Below are 26,934 nucleotides of genomic sequence, written 5' to 3' on the forward strand. Positions count from 1 at the left end.
GCAGGAGCTTCCTGCAGCCAATCAGAAGCCGCGCTTTGGTTTCCAAACATTTTGGAAGTCGAATGGACTTCCGGAATGGAAGCAGACACTTTTTATGACTTGGTGTGCTTTCATTACACATACAGCGGAACCATCGTTTCCAAGACGACTCTTGTCACAAGGCTGGCAAATCTGGAACTATATTTGATAAATTGATAACGCTGATAAGTCTTTACTTGGGCTTTTTTTTTTACCAATGTGCAACTGCACTCATTCTACATGCCTATTTTATAGATTTGTTTTTCATCTTCTAATTTTCATCTGTTGCTGTATTTGCTCTCTGTTTTACAGTGGTACCTCGGGTTGCATACGCTTCAGGTTACAGACTCCGCTAACCCAGAAATAGTACCTCGGGTTAAGAACTTTGCTTCAGTATGAGAACAGAAATCGTGCTCCGGCGGCACAGCAGCAGGAGACACCATTAGCTAAAGTGGTGCTTCAGGTTAAGAACAGTTTCAAGTTAAGAACGGACCTCCGGAACGAATTAAGTACTTAACCCAAGGTACCCCTGTATATACATTATAAAATGGAAAAACAAAACATTATGGGGGGGGGGGAAGCTCTGAGTAAACCATAGTTGGATATCATTTATTTTATTTTTTGTTTGAACAACTGATATACCCTCAAACTACAAGAGTCTCCAAGCGCTTTACAAAGATGCAATATATATAAAAAAAACTAGCTAAAACTATTACTCTAATGCACTGTACTTCACTGTATTTCAAATGTTTTTAAAACAAACAAAAAAAATTGTGGTTTGTTTTGTACATTTCAAAATGTAATGAAAAGCATTTTAGAAAATTCTAAAAACAAGGAACATTTTCCTTTCTTACTTTTCCACAGCTTTTGATTTTAGCCCTCCTTTCTTCTTGACGGGGGCCTTCCCATTCTGGCTGAGCTTTTTATGAACCCCATCCTCTCTGGAATTCAAGGCTTCCTCCTGCAACTCGTCATCCACGTCAGAATCAAATCCGGAAGTCAGGAACTCATCCACACTCAGCTCAGCAAGTTTTCTGTTCCCAGAGAGGCAAGGGACAAAATGGGTAAACAAAAGACGAAGAACAGAGTTTCAAAAAAGAATAGAGGTGTGAGCCTCGCTGGAAAAAAATCTGCATTTCAGGTGTCAAGAGCATCATCCAAGGACCATAGCACAGGATTGAATGGCCACAGGCCTGGGCAAACTGAGGACTTTCCTACCTCATTCTTTCAGTTGCAATGGTCTGACTGCACTGGCTACTAATCATTATTTAGTAATTAAATGCATTTATTTAAATTATGTATATAACAACAATTGGTTGTAATGCATCTATAGGGTTTTATTCTGTCTGTCTGTTTGGTTTTAAGTCACTTTGGGTTGCTTTGGGCAAGAGAAGGCAACTAACAAATTTAAAGAACTGTGAGAGGAGAGAGACTTTCTGCTGTTCATCAGGCAATGGCTTTTTCCACCTGCCTTGCCCCACCTTTCAGTCCTAGCTAGGAGCCTTTCCCAAACCATGACTTTTGAGAACAGCACAAGCAGCTGGGAAGAGATAAATTCAAGGGTATTTTAAAACAATTAATTTTATAAGTTATGAATCCTTGTTTGTCAATTTGATCCTTTTACATGGTTTTGCATGTTTTGTGGTGTTTTATGCATTATGACTTGCAGTTATTTTTATTGATTATCGTTTAGCAATTGTATCAGATTAGTTTCTGGGTTCAATTCAAAGGGCTGGTTTTGACCTATAAAACCTTATGTGGCCCAGGACCCTGAATACCTCAAGTTGTTGTTTTAAACCGTTTTTAACATTGCGTGTAACCCACCCTGAAACCTAGTAAGAAGTCTGCTGGGTCAGGCCAATGGCCCATATAGTTCAGCACTGTTTCTCGGGGGGGGGGGGAGAAAATAATTCCTACTGTGTTCAATGAAAATAATTCCCAGCTTTTTTAAAAAAAAGTATATTACTTGTATTATTAGTGTTGTTGTTATTGATTTATCTGTATATCTCCTTATGGTCAAAGCAGATTCCTAAGCTAAGTATAAAACCCCAATTACATAAAGATTAAAATATGAGCACCTATAATTAAAACACACGATATAAACAACTCCATAAACACTGATCGTGAAGACACACAAGTAACCAATTCCAATAAAAACAGATCCAGGGATTAGAAGATGAGAAATTGTTCCATTAACTTCCCAGGTATTCCTTGCAGCCCCCACGATTTAGGGAAATCCGCAAACACGCGCAGGGGAAACGAATGAGAACTTCCATTACTCTCTTTCTCCATAGCCCGAATTATCGCAAACCATGCAAACCCTCCAAGGGAACAGTTGGGAGATATCTTGGGAGCGAACACATTTGCAAAGCTAAGGTGGGACCGGTCCGGTTTCAAAATGGAGGCGGGACCGCGTGATGAGATTCCTGCATTGCTTAAGGATTTGGGCTCGACGACCCTCGGGGATCCCTTCCAACTCTACCATTCTATGATACTGTGCATCTTCTAGAAAAAGAGCTAGCTCTGTTAAACGCCTGCGAGGCTACCTGGCTGCAAAGCCACACTCACCTCTTGCTGGAAGCGGCCATGCTTTGCGCTCGCGCCTCCGTCCGCTCCCAGCGGCAGCAACGTGGTCCGGGCACTTCCTCTCCCAAAATGCAACAGTAGCAAAGAGGAGGAGGAAGAAAGAGGAGGAGGAGACTGGGAGGGAAGCCGGCCCCGGTTGATCTTTAGGTTCACGGGCCCGGCGAGCGGAGGGAAAGAAACGGAATCAGGCTTTGAACAGGGCACGAAGCGGGCGGGCGCGTTTGCGCACACACATACAAAAAAAAAACAACACAAAAATTCTGGGGAAATGTTGCACCGTTTAATTTCACAGCTTGGAGTCGTGTGCGCGCGCGGATGTGTCTTTTCTCGCACCCACCGCAGACTCTTCTCTGAGATATATAGAGGTGCCAAGCGACTGTTGCACGAATGATAGGAAACGGTGGGGACTCGCCCAAAGTAGAGCTTGAGAGATGTAATGACTGCTGTGCACAACACGCATTCAAAGCACATCCCTTCCGCACCCAAAGAAGAAGAATAGTTTGGACTTGATATCCCGCCTTTCACTACCCTTTAAGGAGTCTGAAAGCGGCTAGCAATCTCCTTTTCCCTTCCTCCCCCACAACAAACACTCTGAGGTGAAGCTGAGAGACTTCAGAGAAGTGTGACTAGCCCAAGGTCACCCAGCAGCTGCATGTGGAGGAGCGGGGAATCGAACCCAGTTCACCAGATTACGAGTCCACCACTCTTAACCACTACACCACACTGGCTCTCTATTGGGGAGAGCCCAAAGAATCCCGGGAACTGTTTACCCCTTGCAGAGCTACAGTTCCCAGCACCCTTAAGAAACTACAGTTCCCAGGGCTGGTGTGGGGGTAAGACGTGGATCTTCTAAAAGGCATGGCTAGGCAAACTAAGGCTCAGTTTACCTTCTAAATCCGACCCACGGATGGTCAGTGTGTTTTTACATGAGTAGAATGCATGTTTTTATTTAAAATGCATCTCTGGGTTATTTGTGGGGCACAGGAATTCGTTCATTTCCCCCCACAAAATATAGTCCAGCCCCACCAAGGTCTGAGGGACAGTGGACCAGCCCCCTGCTGACCCCTGTTCTAAGGAAACTGTAGCCCCGCCCCTCCGAATATATAAGTGATCGATTTCTCCCTTTGAGAGTGGAAAAGGAAGTTGAGACTAAAATATATGGGAGATCTTGCTGCACTGGAAAAAGAAGCCCCTTTCTAGAGGAAGGACAGACATAGGAACATAGGAAGACACCTTATACCAGCTCAGACCATTAGGGCCATCTATCTATGTTCTGTATTGTAAATACTGTACTGACTGGCTGTGGCTCTCCAGGGTTTAAAACAGACAGGAAGTCTCTCCCAACAGATGAACCTGGCACCTTCTGCATGCAAAACAGAGGCTCTGCCACTGAGCTATGGCCCTACCCAGTGGGAGCACAGAGCAGTTGGCAATACTGTATCTCATAGGTCACACAATACAGAAAAAGGGGTTAACAACACTGAAACTACATATACAAAGCAAGAGTGCTGGCAAGAAGGCTGGTTACATTTCAAAGGTATACAGTATAGGTGAAAAGATAATATGTTCACCTTGCTTGTGCCTAAGTAACGCCAACAGGGGGCAGCAAAAGGATGTGATTTAGGAGAGAGTTTCGTAATCAGAGGGGCCACTGCTGAGAATGCCCTGCCTTTCAGTAAGAGCTGTTCGACAGTGGGATTTGCTGCCAAGGGGTGTGGTGGAGTCTCCTTCTTTGGAGGTCTTTAAGCAGAGGCTTGACAACCATATGTCAGGAGTGCTCTGATGGGGTTTCCTGCTTGGCAGGGGGTTGGACTCGATGGCCCTTGTGGTCTCTTCCAACTCTATGATTCTATGATTCATCATCCCTTACCCAGCAGAAGCTAAATGGAGAATAACAACCAGGGCATCCCTTAGTAGATCTTAAATGACTGATAGGGATATTTTTGTCCTTCTGCAAAACCTTGTGGTCTCCCTTGTGGCCTGCTGATATGTTCCACTTGTGTTTGGGTTGGTGCTGTTTTTGCTACATAAGGCTTGGCACTCACCATCTGGACATCAGAAATAGAGGGAATGGTGATACAGTACTTAGCATTCACATTTTGTCCACAAATGCTTATGCCACAATAAGTCTTTTAAAAAGTGCCCCAAGACTCTATTATCTTCCTGCTTTATTCCCCCCCCCCCGATACTTACAACAACCCTGCAAACTATTTATATTGCAGATATGGGATAGTGAAGGTGTGTATACACTGTACCTTTAAATCACATCCGAAGGACATTATTTCACTCAAAAAATTATGGGGACTTTAGTTTGTTAAGGGTTGCTGGGTATTGTAATTTAGCGAGGAGTGAACTACAGTGCCCAGAATTCATTGAGGGAAAGAATATGCTCCAAATGTGCTTTAAAGTTATAGTGTGTACACAGCATGAGAGACAGTAGCCTACAGTCCAATCTTATGCATGCTTGTTTTGCAAATCTGTGGAGAAGAGGATTTATTGTACCTGTTTTTTAATCTGGAGAGAAGTTAATATAATATTTATGCATGGAATTCTCTCCCACTAGATATTACCTTAGATCCCTCTTTGTTATCCTTCCACCAGCAAGTGAAGATCTTCCTATTCAGACAGGCCTTTAAAAACTAAGGTGCAGACGATGCTGATCACATTTCTAGTTCTGAATGTGTTCTGATATATTGTAATTATTTATTTTTAACATATTTGTGTTTCTTACTTTGTATTTTATCATGTTTTTAATTGTTTTTAGCCACTTTGAATCTCAACTTAGGATAAAAGTGGGGTATAAATATGTATAATAATAATAATAATAATTGTTTATATATTTTGGATGGATATGTAACTTTGGGCCATATTAGTTTTTGGCTAGAAGCAATAAAGTTGGCAATGAATTTGATATCTAGAGTTAAACATTTTGGGTTGTATCCAGTTAAATTCTACTGTACCCATTGAAATGAATGGGTACAGGTCTTTTATGACACTGAATAAGAGTGGAGTACAACCCCATTATGTGTCTTTTCATAGCATCATAGAATTGTAGAATTTCATAGAATTATAGAACTGTAGACCTAAATGCAGAAATATTTTCCCCAACATGGGTCTTGAACCCACAACCCTGAGATTAAGAATATTGTACTCTACCAACAGAGCTTTTACCTGCTTATGTTCAATAGCAATCATTGCATGACAAGTGCTCAATGCAAAAGAAGCGTTTTACCAGTGTGGAGTAGCCACTCTCTAAGTGACCTTGGGGCAACCTCTCTCTCTCATCCTAACCTACCTCACAAGATTGTTGTGAGGATAAAACGGGGAGGTGGAGAAGTGTGTTCAGGTCCTTTGGAGAAAAGGTGGGGTACAAATGTAATAATAAATAAGTTGTCTTGAACCGTTTTAAATAATGTTTAATATTGTGTTTTAGTATTAATATTGTATTTTAATTATTGTAGAGGACCTTAGAGTGAAGGGCAGGTATTAAAATGTAATAATAAACAAGCAAACATGGGGGTGGTCCAAAGATGGGCTTCAGGGGGCACAAAAATGGGTTTGTTTTGTCCCCGACGCAATAAAATTAAGTGTATGCTTTTCCTCTTTTTGCATTTTTAATGCATTTTGTTTCCTTTTTATTGTTTCACTTTATTTTGTTCAATAAAAAATATTTCCCATAAAATGTATGCAAAATGTGCATATTTGCTTTAAGTGATTTTTTTCTGGGGAAGGGGGTCCATAGCTTTCCTCAGATCCTCCAAGGGGCCTGTGACCTCAAAAAAAGGTTGAGAACAGCTGATGTGAAGACACTCTGCTGTATCCCCAAGGAACAGTCTACACAGCACGACCCACCGTTGCAAAACTGCAGAGCGGGCGGCGACTTTACACACACACCAGCCCAGACACACAAATCTAACAAGCCTTCCTTTTGATTATTGCTGTAGAGCCCAGGGTGGGGGAAAGTGCTGGTGTTTTTTCCACTGTGAAGGGAAGCAAAGAAAGACGGACCTGATATGTGCAAAGAGGAGAGAGAGTAAGGAAGGAGAGAGGAGTATAATCCAGCGGGAGGCTTTTGCCGCTGTTAGCAATCGCCCCATCAGCTGGGAAAAGCGATTTTTGCACCGGCTAACTTTTTAAAAAATCCATCAATCTGGAGAGCAAAGTGCCTGACCACGGAAAGCACCTTTGCTTTCTAGCCCTGGAGGTGTCAACTGGGTGAGTACGGTCTTTTATTCACAATTCTCTGCAGCATTATTATTATTATTATTATTATTATTATTATTATTATTATTATTATTATTATTATTATTTCTAACGTGGAAAATTCATAATAGAAGAAAGCACCGGTTCTGAACAAGAGAGGCAGATTATTTACAGGATTGCAGCCTAAACGTGCGTCCATTGCAGATGTGTGTGTCTCATTTTATTGTATAATTTTATGTGCTACCTGCAATGGCTCCACTTGGAATTCTCACGCAGCCTGGGTACCGCATTTTGCAGGACCGGGAAGGTTGGCGGTACATCTCAAACGCACACTTTTGCACGCAGCCTGCCCGTGCGCTTCCTCGAGAGTAAACCCCAGGGTCCTCAACCGGGTTTTACTCCCAGGAAAGTGTGCCTAAAGCTTGCTGCCTCGCCCCCGTTTCCCCCGCCTCTTCTCTCTCTCTTCCCAGTGAAATGGGCTGGCTTTCATTTCTCCTTTGTTACTCTTTTCGAGTTTTCCTTGCACACACACACACAAACCCAGCCTGGCTTGTTTGATGGAAATAGGATGGCTGCGTGCGATTGCAAGCGCTTGCCTCGCTTTGCGCCAGGCGCTGTACGATTTCAGACGAACAACAAGGCAGCCACCACAAAATCCTTCATCTGTTGTGGCAGGGGGGGAGGATCTCGTTATGGGCTGCACGTTTCCAAGAAACTGCGGCTCAAATAATCTGCTGCAAGGCGTCGATCGGATGGGGCAAAGCACGGGCCCCAATCCCGCTGCTCGTAAGGGTGATCGTGTTGCGGTTGGAAGCTTTTGAAGACACGCGCTGGTGTACCGGCGAGGGGGGTTATCTGGGGTGACTGCCGTATTTCAGACAACTGCAGTCTAGCTCTCGCTCCTTTAATTTAATGTTTTTTTAAAAGAGCCGGATTTGTCATTGTGGGGTGCAGTGGGTGCACAACCCTGTAAAGGAAGTGAGTGGCTGCGGGGGGGGGGATGGGATGCAGGTTTTGCGTGTGCGCGCCTTCCCCCCACCCCCGCCCCGTTCCCAAATGCTCCAGTTGCAGTATCAGAAGCCTGCATTGCTGCTACCCAGATCAGTTTTGTATGTGTGTATTTTTTTTTTTAATTTAAGGAGGCTATCCGAGTTTGCATATCCTGGCAGGATCCCAGTGCTGCAAATATATACAGTGTGTGTATGTATATCAAAGCAAAACTAATTCTTCCACCAGCCCTATCTGAAAACTAACCTACTGCCTATTTGCTTTGCGTTTTCAAAGACAAATATGACCATTTATAAAACCGGGACTATCAAAAGATCGGGGGTGGGGACGAAAAAATCTAGCTCCTCCTTAACTTTTTTTTTTGTTAAATCGCCTTCCACCTGGTCCGTTTACATTTGCGTCAATTTTAGCCCTATGGAAAGTGGGGGGCGGGCGGTGGAATATGGACACAAAGGAATCTGTTTCTTAGGCCATCCGGAATATGTTTGCACTTTCTTCCTGACTGCACCCTCCTCTCTGGGCAGGGAATGCAAGGGAGAGATGTAATGATGCAAATCACGAGAAAGTATTAGCTGGGGGAGCACTAAACTGCATACTCCCCTCCCCCCCCCCATTAAAAATTGACGTTTTGTAAGTCTTTGTTTTGGCCTGGCTATTTGCAGAAAAGACTCCTAGTATATAAGAGCACTGAGAAGGGAAGGGGGCCCCCAGCCAATCCCACCCCCTTTGTAAATGTACCTGCATGGCAACATGTGTTGATCACATCCACATGTTAGCATTTGAGTCAGATATTAAGCATACCCTAAGTGGGGGAGAGAGATTACCCCCTCTAGAGGGAGGGTGTAAATTGCAATGCAAAACTGACCTTTTTGTGCATGGAGGGGGGTGTTCCTAATTGTTTCATACATTCCACCCACCTTATTTGCTTCTGTTTTTAAATAATAATAATAATAATAATGCTAATAAATTATATGCATCTTCCCCTTGCTACATTTAAGAAAGCATAACTCTCCAGCAATTTCTTTTTTAAAAACCACTGTAATAAAAGAGTCATAAGAGAGCTGTTAGTCTACTAATGAGAATGAAATTTCAGCCCAGTGCACCCCCCCACACAGGTGATGGCCCATTGCATCTCTGCATGAATAGCTGTTCTGGGCTTCCTTTTATTCCAGTCGGCCTACACTGAATGCAGGCAATTTTTGTTTGCATCACAAGGTGTAATTTGAGCATTCAGTCACCCACACTACAAATATAACAAAATTACCTGCCTTCAGAGGAGGATCCCATTTGTGTCCCTGTGTGAGTCTCTGGTCTGAAGTTGCCTTCTTCCAGTCAATCTTCCCTGTTACAGATCCTTCTGCCACATCTCATGATCAAATGAGACTGGTTCATTTACTCTCTTTCAAGTAGTGATTCAGGAAAATTACCTGCCCTGAGAAAGCTGACTGTTGTATTTCTGCATGACTGCCTGTTCTGACCTTGCCTCCTTCCAATCCATCTCTCCTGACAGACAGGTTACTTTGTGGCCTCTCTGAATCAAGTGCAGCTGGCAAATTCACTGGGGCATTAAAATATCCCTAATTAAAATAAACAATAAAACAAAAAATAAAAAAGCGTAACAATTTTTTAAAAATTTAAAACGAATCAGAAGTTCAGTTCAGTGGAATGCTTGCCTTAACAGGTATTATTCAAAATAAAAAAATTCCTTCCTGTAGCACCTTAAAGACCAACTAAGTTAGTTCTTGGTATAAGCTTTCGTGTGCATGCACACTTCTTCAGATTCAGTTACTCTCATGGCAGGAAGGCTAAGATGAATTGCCTCTGCTTTTAGGAGGCTGCCTGCTGAGTCTCTGTATGAGTCACTGCTCTCGCTCTGCTTCCTTCTAATTAGAGGGCTCAGTCTGAAACATACGGAGTAGTCATTCTTGCACAATCCAAAACTAAACTGCTGGTCATTTTAATTCAGACTTTGTGGGATGAAAAATGAAATGAAGGGTATCTTTCCCCAGGTGGGGATAACATTTTATTTCTTGGTATCCTAGGCAAGATGCCTACTGACAGCGTTTCAGAACCCATGCATACCTTTTGCAGCATAACTTTACCACACTGTTCAACAGTGGAACAGACTCCATAGGGAGATGGTGGACTCTCCTGTCTTGGAGGTTTTTGAGTAGCGGTTGGATGGCCACCTGCCATGTATGCTTTAATTGAGATTCCTACATTGCAGGGGGTTGGACTCGCTAGACGATCCTCGGGACCCCTTTCAACTCTACAATCATGGTAGAAGCCCCATTGTCAGAGCACCACACAAGAATGAGTCGCTCTTTCTGACCTTCATCTAGCAATACTTGGATGTGGTACAGAGGTTCTTGACTCCAGACCAGACTTCACCAGCTCAGCCAGGTTGGCGAAGTCTGGTTGAGAACCACAGAATTTTAGAGCTGGAAGGAACCTCCTCAGACTGCCTGCCCAACGCCAACCCTGCTGGGTGGAGCAGCAGGCTTTCTTCCACTGTTAGGATGATAGATGGTGGAGGATGCAGGTTGGAGCATGCCCCAGGACAGGGCCCATTTTGCTCAGCACAAGACTCGTAATCTTAGGGTTGTGGGTTCGAGTCCCATGTTCGAGTTCCCATGCATTCCTGCATTGCAAGAGGTTGAACTAGATCAGGCATAGGTAAACTCAGCCCTCCAGATGTTTTGGGGCTACAACTCCCATCATCCCTAGCTAACAGGACCAGTGGTCAGGGATGGTGGGAACTGTAGTCTCAAAACATCTGGAGGACCGAGTTTGCCTATGCCTGAACTAGATGGCCCTTGTGGTCCCTTCCAACTCTATGATTCCTCTAAGAGAGGAGGGATGTTTAGGCACCAATGCAGGCACCTCTTTTTGTCGAATTTCCTGCAGCATCTGTGAATTCCTGATTTTTTGTTTTGTTTTGTTGTGCTACTGATGTAGTTGCCACACAGCAGGAAGAGAAAGGAAGGCATTGCCTAGCCTCCTAGGAGCTTAGAACACAAAGAGTTCATTCCAAACCAACTCAACTTAGTAAACAGAGTCTAACACAGGAGCACAGGAAGTTGCCTTATACCAGAGCAGTCTATCCTAGCTCAGTATTGTTGACACGGAGGGGGTGTGTGCTTGTGGCCCTCCAGGTGTTGTTGGATTGCTAATCCCATCAATGCCAACCATTGGCCATGTTGGCTGGGGCTAATGGGAATCCAACACCATCTGAAGGGCCACAGGTTCCACGTCCCTGTTTTTAATCCATTTTAGTAAAAGCCAGAACAGCCGCTCATGCAGAGACACAGCAGTGAGCCTCCTTTTTCTGGATGGTGCTCCCAGTTCCCAGGCAATTTTAATCCAGGGATGAGGAACCTCCCACCATCCCTGGACTGTTAGCCATGCTGGCTTAGGCTGATGGGATTTGGAGTCTAACAACATGGTCTACGTCTGCTAGCAGGAGTTATCCAGAGGTTTCTGAGCAGAGGTTTCTGTGGGCAAAGTATGTGCCCTACCACAGGGGTGGGAAACCAACTCCAGCCTGAGGCCACATTGCCTGATCGACAACCTTCAAGGGATGTGTGTAGGACACTGGCAGGTGGGACCAGGGACAAAAGCAGTTGGGCCAACAGTGAGGTGTCTTACCTTTGCAGAGAAGTCTCCATTCCAACCACTCAAAAGGCAGAGGTTTAGAACATAAAACGAACCTGCAGGATCAGGCCAGTGGCCCATCTAGTCCAGCATCCTGCTCTCACAGGGGCCAACCACTGTGGTTCGTAGCCATGGAGAGCCTTCTCCGTGCATACAGTGGTACCTCGGGTTAAATACACTTCAGGTTACATACACTTCAGGTTACAGACTCCACTAACCCAGAAATAGTACCTCAGGTTAAGAACTTTGCTTCAGGATGAGAACAGAAATTGTGCTCTGGCGGCACAGCGGCAGCGGGAGGCCCCATTAGCTAAAGTAGTGCTTCAGGTTAAGAACAGTTTCAGGTTAAGAACGGACTTCCGGAACGAATTACGTACGTAACCAGAGGTACCACTGTATATCTAATCCTCTTCTAGAGCCATCCAAGTTGGTAGCCATTGCTGCCTTCTATGGGAGAAAGTTCTATAGTTTTAACTCTGAAGAAATACTTCCCTTTCTCTGTCCCAACTCTTCAAACATTCAGCTTTCTAGCATTACAAAAGTGGGAGAAGAATTTTCCTCCATTCACTTTCCATGCCATGCAGGATTTTATAATACTTATACATACAAATCTCTCTCTTTCTCCATCCAGGCAATGCAAGAGGCACCAGAGTTCAGGGACTCTATTCCACCCACGCAAAAGCCCTTAAGGAAGGTGTGAATCAGGGCTGGGAAAGCGTGTCACCTGGGGAGTCCCGAGGGCCAGACTGAGAGAGCTAGGGGGCCACATTTGGGCCCCAGCTCCACCATTCCTGCTCTATACCACAAAGCTGCAGGCCCTTCCTGAAGCCCCAGCTACGTTGCCCACAAGCCAGTGGGAGGCAGCCTGTAGGATTGAGGAACTGGATCCGTGTCTTACAGCAAAAGCAGAGAAAGGGGTTTGCAGCACCTGAAAAGTGCGGCTTGCTTTTGTTAATAAAATCTTTGCATCTCACTTCCCCATCAGTACCCCTTACGGCACCAAATTAAAAATCTAAAAGCAAGCTAAGTAAAACAAACAAAAAAACCCACACAAATTAAAGCAATTAAGAAGACAGCCAACAACAGATGGGATTAAAGCAAACAATAACTCAGCGGAAAGAACAATGGGGTTGCAATCTTATGCACACTTGTCTGGAAGCAAGTCCTGTTGAGCTCAGTGCATAAGAAGAGCATACGAAGAGCCCTGAGGCTAGATCAGGCCAAAGGCCCACTTGGTCCTGTGTCTTGTTCTCGCTGTGGCTTTCCAGATACCTATCAGAAGCTTGTAAGCAGGTCCTGAGCACAAGAGCAGCACTCTCTGCACTTGAGACTCCGAGGCTGCCACTGAGAGTGGGAGTAATACATAGCCATCCTAGCTAGTAGCCATTAATAGCCTATCCCTCATGAATTTGTCTAATTTTAAAGTTATCCAAGTTAGTGGCCGTCACTGACTCCTGATCCATAGTAACTATGAAGTACAGTGGTACCTCAGGTTACATACGCTTCAGGTTACAGACTCTGCTAACCCAGAAATAATACCTTGGGTTAGGAACTTTGCTTCAGTATGAGAACAGAAATCGTGCTCCAGCGGCGTGGCGGCAGCAGGAGGCCCCATTAGCTAAAGTGGTGCTTCAGGTTAAGAACGGACCTCCGGAACGAATTAAGTACTTAACCCGAGGTACCACTGTACTTTCTTTCATCTGGCTTGAATCCTACAACATTCAGCTTTGCTGGACACCCCTGAGTTCTAGTATCACAAGAGAGAGATAAGACTTCTCCTCTGTCCACCTTCTCCACCACCCCATCGTGTCCTCTCTTGCTCACCTCGTCTCTAAGCTAAGAAGCCCCAAATATTGTGACCTTGCCCCATAGAGGTGTTGCTCCACCCCCCTGGAAAATTTTGGTGGCTCTCCATGCTCTTTTCTGAACTTTTTATTGGTCTGTATGCATCCGCTTGCAACCCACAGGTATTCTTAGAAAGCTGCATTCTGGGAATTCAAAATGTGAGCAGCGAGTTTGAACAACTGGGCCTCTCTAGGGCAGATGTCCCACATTTCTGGTGACTCAAAATACTGGGGAAAGTTCAATTATCTTTATTTTGTCTCCCCTGTTTATCCCTGCCTCCTTTCCCTCCTGTGTCAAAATTTAGGCTCCAAAGCTTTCAATGCAGGAGCTGACCCCTTATATTTTGTAAAGTGGCACACACAATAAATAAAGTAATCACAATGTGGGGTTTTGTTGACTTGCTGGAGCCCAAAGCAGCCTGCTCTGTAGGCCTGCCAACGCCTTGATCCTCCCTGTTCATGGCTTAGGGCACCTGTTGTCTTTGCCCGATTATGGGGACTGATTTTAAGCACCAGTTTGGATTTGAAGGCCTTTGGTTCTATGAAATGCCATGCTGAACCCATTGGCTGGCATTGGAAGCTACCTGTGTTAGCAACAGAGAGGGTGATTAATTTTGTGGCTTGCGTCATGTCCTTTGAAACAACCAGGACTATTTTTAGGACGGCTTGGTTTGAGGGCTGCAAAAAAGAGATAGCGGATTTGCTTCCATAGTACACTATAGACTTGAGCTTTCAACCAAGATGGAAGGCTTAGCTGTTCAACACTACCTAAACCAAACAAGCAGATCTAATGGGTAATATTGGGACTGTGGGGCTAGAACATGCTGAATAACAGAATAATAAACTGCCTCTGAGCGTATGCAGAATATATTTCCATTGTTAATGACTGTGCACGGTAAAGCTAAACTATGGTTTTAGATAAACCACAGTTTGTTGTGACATCTGAACCCAGACAAACAGTGGTTAATCTTATTTGTAGATTACAAAGATGGCTTGTTTCAACAATGCATATTTAAAATTAGCCACAGTTTAGAGCTCAGAGGACGCACTAAACTGTGGCCAATTTAAAATAGAAATGGAAGCTTCCAATCTCTTCCTTGCAGTCAAACTGAAGAAGGGGAAGCCCAAGTCTTGCTGCAGCTTCTAATGCTAAATTATAGTTTAGCACAATCTTACATTTAACAGCTCACCTAGTACCTCAGACAACCAGGAATTTCATGCAGGTGAGTGGAGAGGCTGGTGGAGGACAGACAGATCAAGTCATCCACCAGTCTGCTTGACTTCCCTGCTAGACACAGTGGACAGAAAGCATCTTAATACACAACACACATGGAAATACAGTGGACTAGTGGAAGAAGCATGGGTTGCTTTCTCTCTTTTCTGCTAACTCCCTTGCAAAATGGTTGTTTGTTATTAAGTAGCCTAAGAGTAGCTATGTTTACTGACCAAAGAGTTCAGAAGTAATTTCCAGGTTCTTCCCCACTTCCCAGGCTATAAAGTAGTTGAGGGTTAAAAACCAAAAAACAAGAAAAGGTGTACTAAGTGTGAGGTGTTGTGATTTTTTTAAAGAGAGAGTTCTGTATCTCTGCATGAGTTGCCTTTCTGGATACTACATTCCTGCTTGAAAATGTTACTCATACAAAGATGCTGTGGGCAGCCTCATCTGAGAGGAGAAGAAGAAGAGTTTGGATTTGATATCCCACTTTATCACTACCCTAAGGCGTCTCAAAGCGGCTAACATTCTCCTTTCCCTTCCTCCCCCACAACAAACACTCTGTGAGGTGTGTGAGGCTGAGAGACTTCAGAGAAGTGTGACTAGCCCAAGGTCACCCAGCAGCTGCATGTAGAGGAGCGGAGACGTGAACCCGGTTCACCAGATTACAAGACTACTGCTCTTAACCACTATACCACACCACACTGGCACACTGGCAGGTCATTCCATAGCACCTCTGCTTTGGCAGTGATCAAATAGTGCCTAGACAGAACCAAAGGATGCCCTCAGGAGGGTTGAAAAAAGGTTCAGAACAGTGACTCTCCAGAGGCATCCGGCGTTGGAAACACAGGCTTTATATGCAAGACTAATTTAATGTCAACATGCTAACACATCCATTGAGTAATGACAATCTTTAGCCACGCTGTGTACAGTGGGCAGGATTTTCAGGTCAAAAGGTCTGCCTTGCAGCAGATCTTAGCCCGTGCACCTGTTGGTTATAGAAATAGTCCCTTAGGAGCACCTGTTAATGGAGGGTGAACAGCTTCTAGCCTAACCCTGTCCAGCATATGCCACTTTAGAAGCTTGCTAGCCAAATTTAAAGGTAAAGGTAAAGGGACCCCTGACCATTAGGTCCAGTCGTGACCAACTCTGGGGTTGCAGTGCTCATCGCGCTTTTTTGGCCGAGGGAGCCATGTGGCCAGCATGACTAAGCCGCTTCTGGTGAACCAGAGCAGCGCACGGAAACGCCATTTACCTTCCCACCAGAGTGGTACCTATTTATCTACTTGCACTTTGATGTGCTTTCGAACTGCTAGGTTGGCAGGAGCAGGGACCGAGCAACGGGAGCTCACCCCATCATGGGGATTTGAACCGCCGACCTTCTGATCGGCAAGTCCTAGGCTCTGTGGTTTAACCCACAGTGCCACCCGCCTCCCTTGTAGCCAAGTTTAGATGGCTTTAAAAGGGGATTAGATAAAAGATTTAGTGCTGTGTATGTACAGATCTGCTCTTTATTGTTATATCAACAAAGTTTAGATCCCCCTCCTAGCAATAAAAGATTCATATATGCTAGAACATTAATCCAAAGTGAATTCTCCTGGAACATAAGTTTTTGCATTGGTGGCTCTGAAGTTCAACCTTTTAAAAAGCCAAAAGGCTTTAATTTAAGAAGGGATGGGGGAAGGGATTGAGGACTTTAAAGCGTTCATATGTTACCCTTAAGCCAAATAGTTCCCAGGGCACTTCACCATAAAAAAAATCAATACAAAATTGCATGTAAACGGACATGAAACAACTAGCTGTTAATGACAGCAGATTAATATGGTTTAAAAGTCATTCCCAAGTTGCTCCTAGGCAACCCACTATGTCCCACTTCCTTAACTATTATTAGTTGAAAAAATGTTTGCTTAGGACAATAACTGTTTTGCATCTTACATTCTTGAATAGAAGAGTTCCTTGTTCAGAGTTGCGATGGGCAGGCTCGCTTGAAAGCATGCCACTCCATAGCATCTCTGCTTTGGCAGTGAATGAATGAGCCAAGGCAGAACCCAATGGTGCCCAGAGGAGACAGATTCAAAAAAAAGTGTGCTCAGAACAGTGACTCTCTCAGAGCTACAACGATTACTTTCTTGGGGTATAGGTTCATTAGGGCTCTCAGAATCCTTTAATTGTTGCTTTGATTTATTTCTCACGGAAAGCCGGGCACTTCTCTTGTAGCAAACAACTGTGCTCAGGATGATGGGTAAGGGTGAGGAATCCTTTTCACTCTTAGGGCTGCATTTCCTCTTGGAAAGCCTTTAAGAAGACGAGGAAGGAATGTCTGAAAAGGTGCTACCTCCAACAGAGCTTGGAGTTTCATGAACAGAACTGGGATCTCAAAGCAAAGTCTGTTCCTAGTGAGGCTATAGGCTTCACATTGAGGGTAAGGAACAGGAACTGAGTCAGACCATTGGACCCATCTAGCTCAATATTGTCAACACTGACTGGTAGCTGCTCTTCAGGGTTTCAGGCAGGGAGTCTTCTTTCCTATCCCTACTAGGAGATGCCAAGGATTGAACCCAGGGCCTTCTTCATGCAAAACTGCTACTGTACCGTTGAGCTACGGCCCTTCCCTTAAGACACAGGAACATAGGAAGCTGCCTTATACTGAATCATACCATTGGCCCATCAGCCTTAGTATTGTCTACACTGACTGGCAGCTGCTCTCCAGGGTTTGAGGTAGGGCATCTTTCCCAGCCAGTGCTCCCAGAGATACCATTGGGGATTGAACCTGAGACCTTCTGCATACAAAGCAGATGCTCTGCTTCTGAGCTCTGACCTTTTCTCTTGATTTGTGCCGAGACAAGTTGGTTATGTTCTGCATTCTCAGGATTGCTGAACACATTGTCTTAAAAGATCCTGTGTATATGTGACTGTGCAGTGTGGCAGCCTTCCCTTCCACCTGAAGAACTGTGCTCCTATCAGCCAGCCCTTGGGTCTGCGACTGCTGCTGTTGAATGCCAGATTGGCTGTGAACCCATGACTTGATTGTAGATGGGAAGGCCGATCTGGCCTGCATCACTGAGACCTGGGTGGGTGAACAGGGAGGAGTTGGCTTTACCCAGTTGTGCCCACCTGGGTACTCAGTACAGCATCAGGGCAGACTTGAGGACCAGGGAGGGGGTTGCTGTGGTCTATAGAGATTCTCTCTGTGTGTCTGTATCCAGGCTTTCTGTCCCACTGAATGGGGATCTTGAGTGTGTGTTCCTGGTGTTGGGTAGGTAATTGGGACAGATTAGAGATTCTCCTGGTTTACTGACCACCTTGGTGCCCTTCAGGTCCCCCTGACGGAGCTGATCTTGGCGGCAGTGTTTGAAGACTCCTAGACTGATGGTTCTGGGGGACTTCAACATCCATGCTGAGGCAGTTGGCTCTGGGGTGGCTCAGGACTTCATGGCTGTCATGACAACCATTGCATCCTCACTATACCATCTGGCAGAGCTTTTCCGGGTCTTCAGCACACTGGCCCAAAAGTGGTGGCAGAACGCTAGGCATTTTGAGGATAAAATTCCTTGCATCCATCAGCACCTTAGCTCTACTGACTCTCAAGAGATACACAGAGCACTGTCTAATCCTGTTTTGTTGGTTGAATTTCATTGATCCGGCTCGAGGATGTTGGCAAGGCGCTTGGATCGGCACAATCGATTACCTGTGCTCTGGACCCTTACCCTTCTTGGCTGATAAAATCCAGCAGGAAGGAGACAGCTGTCAGGGCTAGGGAGGTGGTCAATACCTCTTTACAAGAGAGGATAGTTCCTGCCTGTTTCAAGGAGGCAGTGATCGCTTCTTAAGAAACCATCCCTAGATTCTGAGAACTTTGGGAATTACCAGCCAGTTGCCAACCTCCCTTTCTTGGACAAGGTTCTTGAGCGGGTGGCTGCTAACCAGATCCAGGTGTTCTTGGAGGAGACAGATTTTCTCCTTGATCTGTTGGTGGCTTTTGATGCCATCAACCACTGTATCCTCCTGGAGAGGCTATCTGAGTTGGGAGTTGGGTGGCAGTGGTGGGTGTTAGTATAATTAAATATACAAATAGATTGGTACCTCGGGTTAAGTACTTAATTCATTCTGGAGGTCCGTTCTTAACCTGAAACTGTTCTTAACCTGAAGCACCACTTTAGCTAATGGGGCCTCCCGCTGCCGCTGCGCCGCCGGAGCACAATTTCTGTTCTCATCCTGAAGCAAAGTTCTTAACCTGAAGCACTATTTCTGGGTTAGCGGAGTATGTAACCTGAAGCGTATGTAACCCGAGGTACCACTATAGACCATGCAAATGCTAGGATGTTTCAGGACCCAGGATAGCTCCTGCACATGAAAGAGGTTGTCCCTATGAAAGTCTAAGCCCAGTTGAGAGTCCTTCCACCGTTATGCACACCCTTATGATTTGACCAGTTCCTGGGCCCTCAACCAAAGCTTTGATACAACGCTATTGAATGGTTGAAACTATTGTAATTGTCCCATCTAGCTTGTACAGTAGGACCTTTGGGAGAGTGCACTGCTTAGGATGGTTGCTCCTTGCCCCCAAGTCTTACACTACCCCCTGCACGGCTTAAAGGTGGGAACTACTCTGAGGGGTCTGCAGGAAGGCCAGCACATGGGGGCTGTGAAATCTAGCCAGATGACCGCAAGTCAGTGATGTTGCCATAGTGGAATCTTTTGGAAAGGCTAGGATGGGGATGGGGAACCTTCTCCAGTTGAGGGGCCATATTCCCTTCTGAGGGACTTTCCAGGAGCCGGTGGTGGGTGGAGCCAGAGGCAAAAGTGGGTGCAGCAACAAATGTTTTTTGTTTTACCTTCATATAGGAGGCTACTTTCTTCACCCACATTCCTCCATCCAGACAAAAGGCAGGAACAGAGTTCAATAACACATTCTAGCTGGGCAAAAACAAAGAGGGTGCAAAGTCAGGCTGGTGAGGGATGTGGCCTGGGGACAATTTTGAGGGCCAGTTAGAGAGGTCTGGATGACTGCATTTGGCCCCCAGGCCTAAGGTTCCCCACCCAGGGGGCTAGGCTAAAACATTTAGGGAGCAGAAAAATATATTTTATCCCCCACCCTGAAAAAGTCTCACCTGCTGAAATCAGGCTGCTGGAGGGGAGCACAAGGCCCACCCTCCACCCGTCATAATTATACCTTGTGCTTCCGCCACTGCATACTTTGCAAATGTTAATTCACCCGCCCGCTGCGCATCGTGCATTTGGCAGCTCCTTAACTTCACGAGACTTCCTCTCTCTTCCCATTTGCCTTTAGCTTGCACGATCAGCTGTATGTGGGCGGCTCTCAGGAGTCACATCCGTTCAGTCGCCGCTCAGCATCTCCCCTCGTTCCAGACGAGGACGGGAGTTCCCTCTCCTCCATCACAGGAAGCGCTCTGTATGCTTTGGTGCTCCCCCCCCCTTTCTCTTCCGAGGCTGCAGGAAGCTTGGCATCTCACTGCGTCTGCACCCATCTGTCCATCTGGCTTGTAGGGTGTGCATGTGTGCGCTGCTTCGTGGTCTGATTCTCTTTGTCCCCATCGCCGTCTTCGTCATCGCTGCCGCCGCCTCCCTCTCCTTGGCATATGCGTCTCCCGCTTTTGGCAAGAATGAATTAAAACTGCTTCCTCTTCCTAGCTGAGGACCAGTTATTTTTAGGCACGCTCACACATACTCATAAGCCCTCGGAGCCGGCAGTGTGGAGGTGTTTGTGATGAATATCAAGGCCCGGATAAACATGCGTGTGACTTACTGCCGGTGGGCGGATCTGATGTGAGGCTACTGAGTGGTTTTTAATTATTCCTTTTCATGATTATTACTGGTGAGGCGCCTGTGGTTATCACAATGCATGGTGCTCAGAGGCAGCGGCAGGGAGGCTTGTGCTTTGGAAGGAGCCTTGGGCAAAACTGTATGCCTCCCCCCCGCACCACACAGGATTTGAATGGATAAAGTCCAGTTCCACCCAGCATCCAAGGTAGAACATAAGAGCAGCTCTGCTGGATCAGGCCAGTGGCCTATCTAGTCCAGTATGCTGTTCTCACAGTGGGCGGCCAGCTGCCCTTTCTGGAAAGTGAACAAGCAGGACCGGAGCATAACAGCAATTATTCCCACTTGTGGTTCCCAGCAAACCAGCATTCAGAAGCCTACGGCCTCTGACAATGGAGGTAGAACATAGCCATACTGGCCAGTAGGCACTGATAGCCTTCTCTTCCATGAATTTGCCTGATCTAAATCATCTCAGCATAATGCAATGACGAATAACATAAGGAGTTCCCTGCTGGATTAGGCCAGGGGAGCATCATAGTCCCGCATCAGGTTTTCAATGTGAATGGAGGTAAAAGAGGATTGGACGAACTCATGGAAGGTATCAGTGGCTGGTAGCCATGAGAGCTGTGTTCTGCCTTCATTGCCAGAGGTAGTATGTACTCAGGTCCTGCTTTCCTTTGGGGTTCCTGGTTGGCCACAAGGAGAACAGGATGCTGGACTAGCTGGGCCTTTGGCCCAATCAAGCAGAAGTCTTCTTATGCTCTTGTTCATCATGCTCCCCTTGGATTGCTTTAGAAGGGGATTCAACACATTGATAGAGGGCAAGGCTGGCAATGGCTGTTCCCTCCGCTGTTGGAGGTAGCATGTCTCTGAACGCCAGTTGCTGGGAATTGCAAGCAGTGAGAGTTGCTGTTGGGCTCAGGGCCTTCTTTGGGGCTTCCCAGAGGCATCTGATTGGTCACTGTCCAAACAGGATGCTGGTGCCTTGATCCAGCTGCCAGGCTCTTCTTACCTTCTTATTTTCCACTTTTGCATTCATATAGGGTGCTTCCGGTTGGGTAGCTGAAATGTTGCAAGGAGGTCGTCGGCAGCAGGGTGTTGTTGTTTAAACCAAGGAGCAGAGTTTAGGACCCAAAACTGTGATTAATCTGCTTCTTGTCCTTCCCTAAAATGTTTCTCCAGAGAGGCTGAGAGGGCGCTGCCACGAGCCAGGAACGACCCGCCTGCAGCCATGGAAAGCGGAATGCAGCTCCTAAACCGGGATGGGCACAGCATCTCCCACAACTCGAAACGGCACTACCACGACGCCTTCGTCTGCATGAACCGCATGCGGCAGCGATCCTTGCTCTGCGACATTGTGCTGCATGTGGCCACCAAGGAGATCAAGGCCCACAAAGTGGTGCTGGCTTCCTGCAGCCCTTACTTCCACGCCATGTTCACAAGCAAGTATCTCTACCCAAATCCTCTTCTTCTTGCTCCTTGCCTCAGTTGCCTTGAAAGTCTGCACCCAGGTGGTTCATGTTCTGCTCCAGTTGAGGCAAAAATTCTGCAACCTGTAGAAATTCTGCAAGTCGAGTAGACTTTTAATTGGTGCCATTCCTCTTGCTGCACATAATTCATTAACCCTGAAATTCTTTCTGCTTTGAGACTTTCCCTTTCAGGTGAGCTGCAAAGCAGAGTTTCTCAAAGGGTGCATTAGATAACTTGCATATGAACTTTAATAGGTGCATAATTTAATCTGGTGTTACTACTCATGGGGAAGGGGAAAGGGGCTATGTGGGGCACTGATGCCCCATATTTAATTTTTTTATATTTATATCCTGCCCTTCTTTGTAAAGGAGCCAAGGGTGGCAAACACAGAAGAAGAAGAAGAAGAAGAAGATATCCCTTAATCATGACATATGTATAGCAGACATTTTGGGTTCTAATGTCTGCTATACATATGTCATGTATAAATAAATCCTACTCAGAGCAGATCTAGTGAAATTAACAGGTCTAAGTTAGTCAAGTCCACCCAGTATAAATCAGCATGGGTCTCTAAGTGAGGGGGGGAGCTATTGGTAGTGTTGTCTCTGGCTTTTTTAAAGAATCAACCCCTCTTCCCAGAGAACTCTGGGAAATGTAGCTGTGAGGGGAACAGGAGTGAGTCTCCTAACAACTCTCAGCACTCTTAAAAGACTACAGCTCCCAGAAGTCTTAGACGAAGCCACAACAGTTTAACATTACAGTGGTACCTCCGGTTGCGTACAGGATCTGTCCGGAGCTCCGGTTGGATCCCACGGTTTCTGCAACCAGAGGGACTGCTTCTGCTCATGCACACACGGCGGTAGAGCGCTTCTGTGCATGCGCATGTGGCAAAACCCCGGAAATATACTTCCGGGTTTGCCGCTTACATATCCCGAAGTTTAGGTAAGTAGAGGGATACGTAAGCGGAGGTACGACTGTATATGATACTGCTTTAAACGTATAGTGCAGATGGGGCCAAGCCTGAAGCAAGGGCTTCCCTCAGACCTCTAGGACTTGTGATTGTTGCTACCCAGAGATGAATTTGGGACTTTCTGCAAAGAAAGCATCTGTTCTGCCACTGATCTGCAGCTCTTCCTCCTCCAAAGGGCTGGATGGGCCTTGGCTTTTGCTGGGCACAGTGACCACAATAAAGCACCTAGGGGTTTCTGCTTAAGATACCCATGGCGTTCTCACGGAGTTCCCTTGTGTTCCCTTGCCACCGCAGATGAGATGAGTGAAAGCCGACAGACCCACATAACACTCCATGATATCGACCCGCAGGCGCTGGAGCAGCTGGTTCAATATGCCTACACGGCTGAGATTGTGGTGGGAGAAGGGAACGTACAGGTAAGATGGACCAGAAGGACCAGCATCTTTTCTATGGTTTCTTGGGGAACTGTCCTCACTGCTGCCTCACCTGCACCCTCTGTTGTTAAGCGGCAACAACACTGCTTGGCATTCCTGTCTGATGCCCACAGACAAAAGTGGCAGGACCACGGACAGCTCCAAGGGAGCAACTTGCACAACAAAGGCTTGGAGCAGGCTGAGGCCTTTGGGGTCTCCAGACTTCCTCCTCCTGGCTCTGCCCACCTTGAGGGAACTTCAGAACCTTTGGCCTGAAAACAAGCACGGATCCTCCATTCCATAGCTTCCCTTCTGGTGGGCTCTCAGCCTAGCCAGACTAGAGACATGTGGTTCTTCAAGTAAAGGCATCAATGAGGGTACAGCCTTGGTGGTCTGGAAGTTGTTGCCCAGCCACCTGAGGTGTAATGGTCTGCATACCTTCATGCAGTCAGGTCTGAGCCCTGACCCAAACTAGCTCCCCACTTGGTGCCTCTGCAGCCTCTGACTCTTCGTCCAGATCAGCGCTGGGTGCAAGGGCCATGAAAGCTGCTGCTGCGCTGCCCCACCAGGCGAACCATTCCTTTATGTTTCCTTCCATTTTCAGCGTTCAGGGGTGGGTGTTGACATTTTTGTAGTCAAAATCGCACACGCGCACAGAGGTTGGTATCAGTAGGCTTGGTGAAAGCCCCCTGCAGAGAACCCTCAATTCTTGCAGTTGAACAAAAATAAACTTTTGTGGGGATGGGAATCCTAACAGAAGATCCCATCGACCCCACATCACCCCAAAAAAGCCCCACCCCAATGAGGACTGAGCCAGGGGACAGTTGGAGAGATGGGTGAGAGAATGAGTGGAATGGAGCATCTTGGATATGGGCAAGGAGCACTCCACATGGCCATATGAGGTTCCTGGGTCCGTCTTGTTTAATGTCTATTTATGTATCAAAACCAAATTGCAGCGGCACCTCCAGGCTCCTGAACCACAGATGCTGCCTGCCTGTAATCTTATCACATTGCCCTCCCTGCAATTCCCAATGATGTCACATGATGGCTGGCCGAGGCTTTGTTTGCTGCTGGTCTTGCAGTGCTTCCAACAAGGCTGGCTCAGCTGGCCTGGAGCAACCTCTTCTCTCTTCCCATCTGTGGATCTCTCTTGGGTTTTTGTAGGTTCCTACCAGAAGGTGATGGCTGAAAGACTGCTCAGCGCAAAACTAGGATAATTGAGGGAAGCCTTGGTCCAAAGTAGAAGCTTTCCTGCTATGTTTACGCTGACTGCACAGCTTTCCATTTTAAAAAGTGGAAAGAAAAATGATGACGCACAACTTGTTAAAATGCAAGAAGCAGAAGTGTTCTTAGGACTTAGTACTCTTCTCTCCTGCAGCTTCCAGGGCTTGGTATTCAGGAGCATTGCTTCCTCTGGCTGTGGAGGTAGTGCATAGCCATCAGGGATAGAAGCCATTGATAGCCTTGCCTTCATGAATTTGTCCAATCCTCTTTGAAAGACAGCCACGTTGGTGGCCGTCACTGCCTCCAGTGGGAATGAGTTCTAGCAAGATTGGACCCTGCCCATCAGCTGGTGTCACCTAAAGATGTTAGCTGATTGGCCGGTGGGTGTGGTTTGGGGAGGAAATGACTTCACAGGCCAATTTAGACCCCCTGGTAGGCCAAGATCGTTTCCTTGTGTTTTTTCTTCTTTGGAAGATTTCTTAAATAAGTTTTCCAAAATTTCACACATACATTTCAATACATAATAAAAACATGGTTTTTTTACTTCCCACTCCCTTTTCCATGGTTTTTTCTGTTTCTCTCCCTCTGCTACATCCTGTCTTCTATCTCTTAAAAACCTTAACAAAACTACTATAATCTTTAATCCATTCTGTTGCTCATACAGTGGTACCTCGGGTTAAATACTTAATTCGTTCTGGAGGTCCGTACTTAACCTGAAACTGTTCTTAACCTGAAGCACCACTTTAGCTAATGGAGCCTCCTGCTGCCGCCGCGCCAGCGGAGCACGATTTCTGTTCTCAACCTAAAGCAAAGTTCTTAACCTGAAGCACTATTTCTGGGTTAGCGGAGTATGTAAACTGAAGCGTATGTAACCTACCTACTCGCGTGTTCACCATACGATAATATTTCTCTAAATAATCCGAAAAGGGTTTCCATTCTTCCACAAAACCTTCATCGTTAGGTTCTCTTGTTTTAGCTGTTAAATTTGCCAATTCTGCATAATCCATCACCTCACTTATCCATTCTTCTTTAGTGGGTATTTCTGCTTCTTTCCATTTTTGTGCATGGAGAATCCTAGGTGCAGTTGTTTCCTTGTTACATATATTGTACGTGTCACTTTGTAAACAGCTTAGGAACTGTCTTTAAGTACATAGCGGTATATAAGGAGGCAGTGATGGTCACCAACTTGGATGGCTTTAAAAGAGGATTAGACGCATTGATGGAGGAGAGGGCTAACGATGTCTACCAGCCGCAACGGCTATGATCTGCCTCCATAGTCTGTGGCAGCAATGCTTCTTAATAGCAATTGTTGGAAACATCAGGAGGGGAGACTGCTCTTGCGCTTGAATACTGCTCACTGGTTTCCCACATGCATCTGGCCGGCCGCTGTGAGAACAGGATGCTAGACCAGGTGGGCTATCGGCCTGACCCAGCAGGGCTCTTCTTAAATATATTAAATAAAAATGGCCTGCAGCCTAAAGGCTCCCCACCCCTAGCGTCCTGGTTCAAGAACTGTAACATGTTTGTAACATCTCTGTAGGTCTCAGCTTTTAAGATTGTTTCTTGCGTGTCGGGAGAAGGATGGAAGAGGATGTTCCAGGGTGGCATTAAGACCAGGAGTGTCAGGGTTGGGGGGAGTGAGATACCTGCCTGTGACAGGCTTTTTTGCCTTGCAGACGCTGCTTCCTGCCGCCAGCCTCCTCCAGCTGAACGGGGTGCGGGATGCTTGCTGCAAGTTCCTGTTGAGCCAGCTGGACCCCTCCAACTGCCTGGGCATCCGGGGCTTCGCAGACACGCACTCCTGCAGTGACCTGTTGAAGTCGGCCCACAAATATGTCCTGCAGCACTTTGTGGATGTCTCCAAGACAGAAGAGTTCATGCTTCTGCCTCTCAAGCAGGTAAGAGATTGCGCGGCCCTTTTTTCGCCTTGTGTGTCAGGTTTCGCAAATGGTACGAAGCAGCACCAGGGTTCACTCACCTGCTTGAGATTGAGGCTACAATCTAGCTTTGCAAATGAAATCCACAAAACGTTTTAGTAGCACAAACTAAAGGTATATTGCAGGCTTCCTCAACCTTGGCCCTCCAGATGTTTTTGGCCTACAACTCCCATGATCCCTAGCTAGCAGGACCAGTGGTCAGGGATGATGGGAATTGTTGTCTCAAAACATCTGAAGGGCAGAGGTTGAGGAAGCCTGGCATAATGAGTGATCGATTCCCCCATCCCCCATGTTTGGTTTTGCACACAGACACTCAGTCCCATCAGTTTATGCAAATGTCTGGATTCAGTGGGAAACCAACCCCGTGAATGCTGTCCAAATGTCCTGGTAAATTAATATGGCTAGAGTGAGTCTGCCTCAGGATAGCACAGCCTCCTGTGTATTCCTAAAGAGTTAAAAAATTGAGGGAGGTACCTCCCTCCTAGCAACTTCAATGCCTCCAATCGCTTTTCCAAACCACAGGCCAAGCTTTGCAGCTGGTATAGGAAGAGTGCATGTAAATACGTGCTGACCTAATGTGCTTCTTATGCAGTAAGAAAACAAACACCAGTGTGCCTTC

At 46.2% G+C, this 26,934-nt stretch overlaps 2 protein-coding genes across 8 annotated transcripts in view; one reads left to right on the plus strand and one right to left on the minus strand.

The window, feature by feature from the left end:
* Nucleotides 1-26,934, minus strand: part of NOC2L (NOC2 like nucleolar associated transcriptional repressor) — a 125,304-nt gene that overhangs the window by 69,843 nt on the left and 28,527 nt on the right. Inside the window, exons 1-2 of one of the 6 annotated variants that reach the window (XR_014528395.1) lie at nt 2,587-2,718; nt 873-1,052 (exon numbers count right to left, since the gene is read on the minus strand). Coding sequence is in view for 5 of the 6 variants with exons in the window: in XM_083512971.1 (XP_083369097.1) it covers nt 873-1,052; nt 9,243-9,313 (251 nt within the window). In the remaining variant the exon portion in view is untranslated. Of the gene's footprint in view, nt 1-872; nt 1,053-2,586; nt 2,813-9,242; nt 9,393-26,934 lie in introns of those variants that run through there. The other 5 variants (XM_083512971.1, XM_083512970.1, XM_083512972.1 and 2 more) reach the window with 5 other exon arrangements.
* The window catches only part of KLHL17 (kelch like family member 17), a 39,794-nt gene continuing 18,508 nt past the window's right edge, over nt 5,649-26,934 (plus strand). The window contains exons 1-4 of one of the 2 annotated variants that reach the window (XM_083513059.1): nt 5,649-6,819; nt 21,487-21,746; nt 23,036-23,157; nt 26,055-26,276. In XM_083513059.1, the coding sequence (XP_083369185.1) occupies nt 21,536-21,746; nt 23,036-23,157; nt 26,055-26,276 (555 nt within the window). In that variant the 5' untranslated portion in view covers nt 5,649-6,819; nt 21,487-21,535. Of the gene's footprint in view, nt 6,820-7,564; nt 7,668-21,486; nt 21,747-23,035; nt 23,158-26,054; nt 26,277-26,934 lie in introns of those variants that run through there. The other variant, XM_083513060.1, reaches the window with a different exon arrangement.

The sequence above is a fragment of the Podarcis liolepis genome (assembly GCF_965112155.1).
Source record: "Podarcis liolepis genome assembly, chromosome: 7".
Taxonomy (NCBI): Eukaryota; Metazoa; Chordata; class Lepidosauria; order Squamata; family Lacertidae; genus Podarcis; species Podarcis liolepis.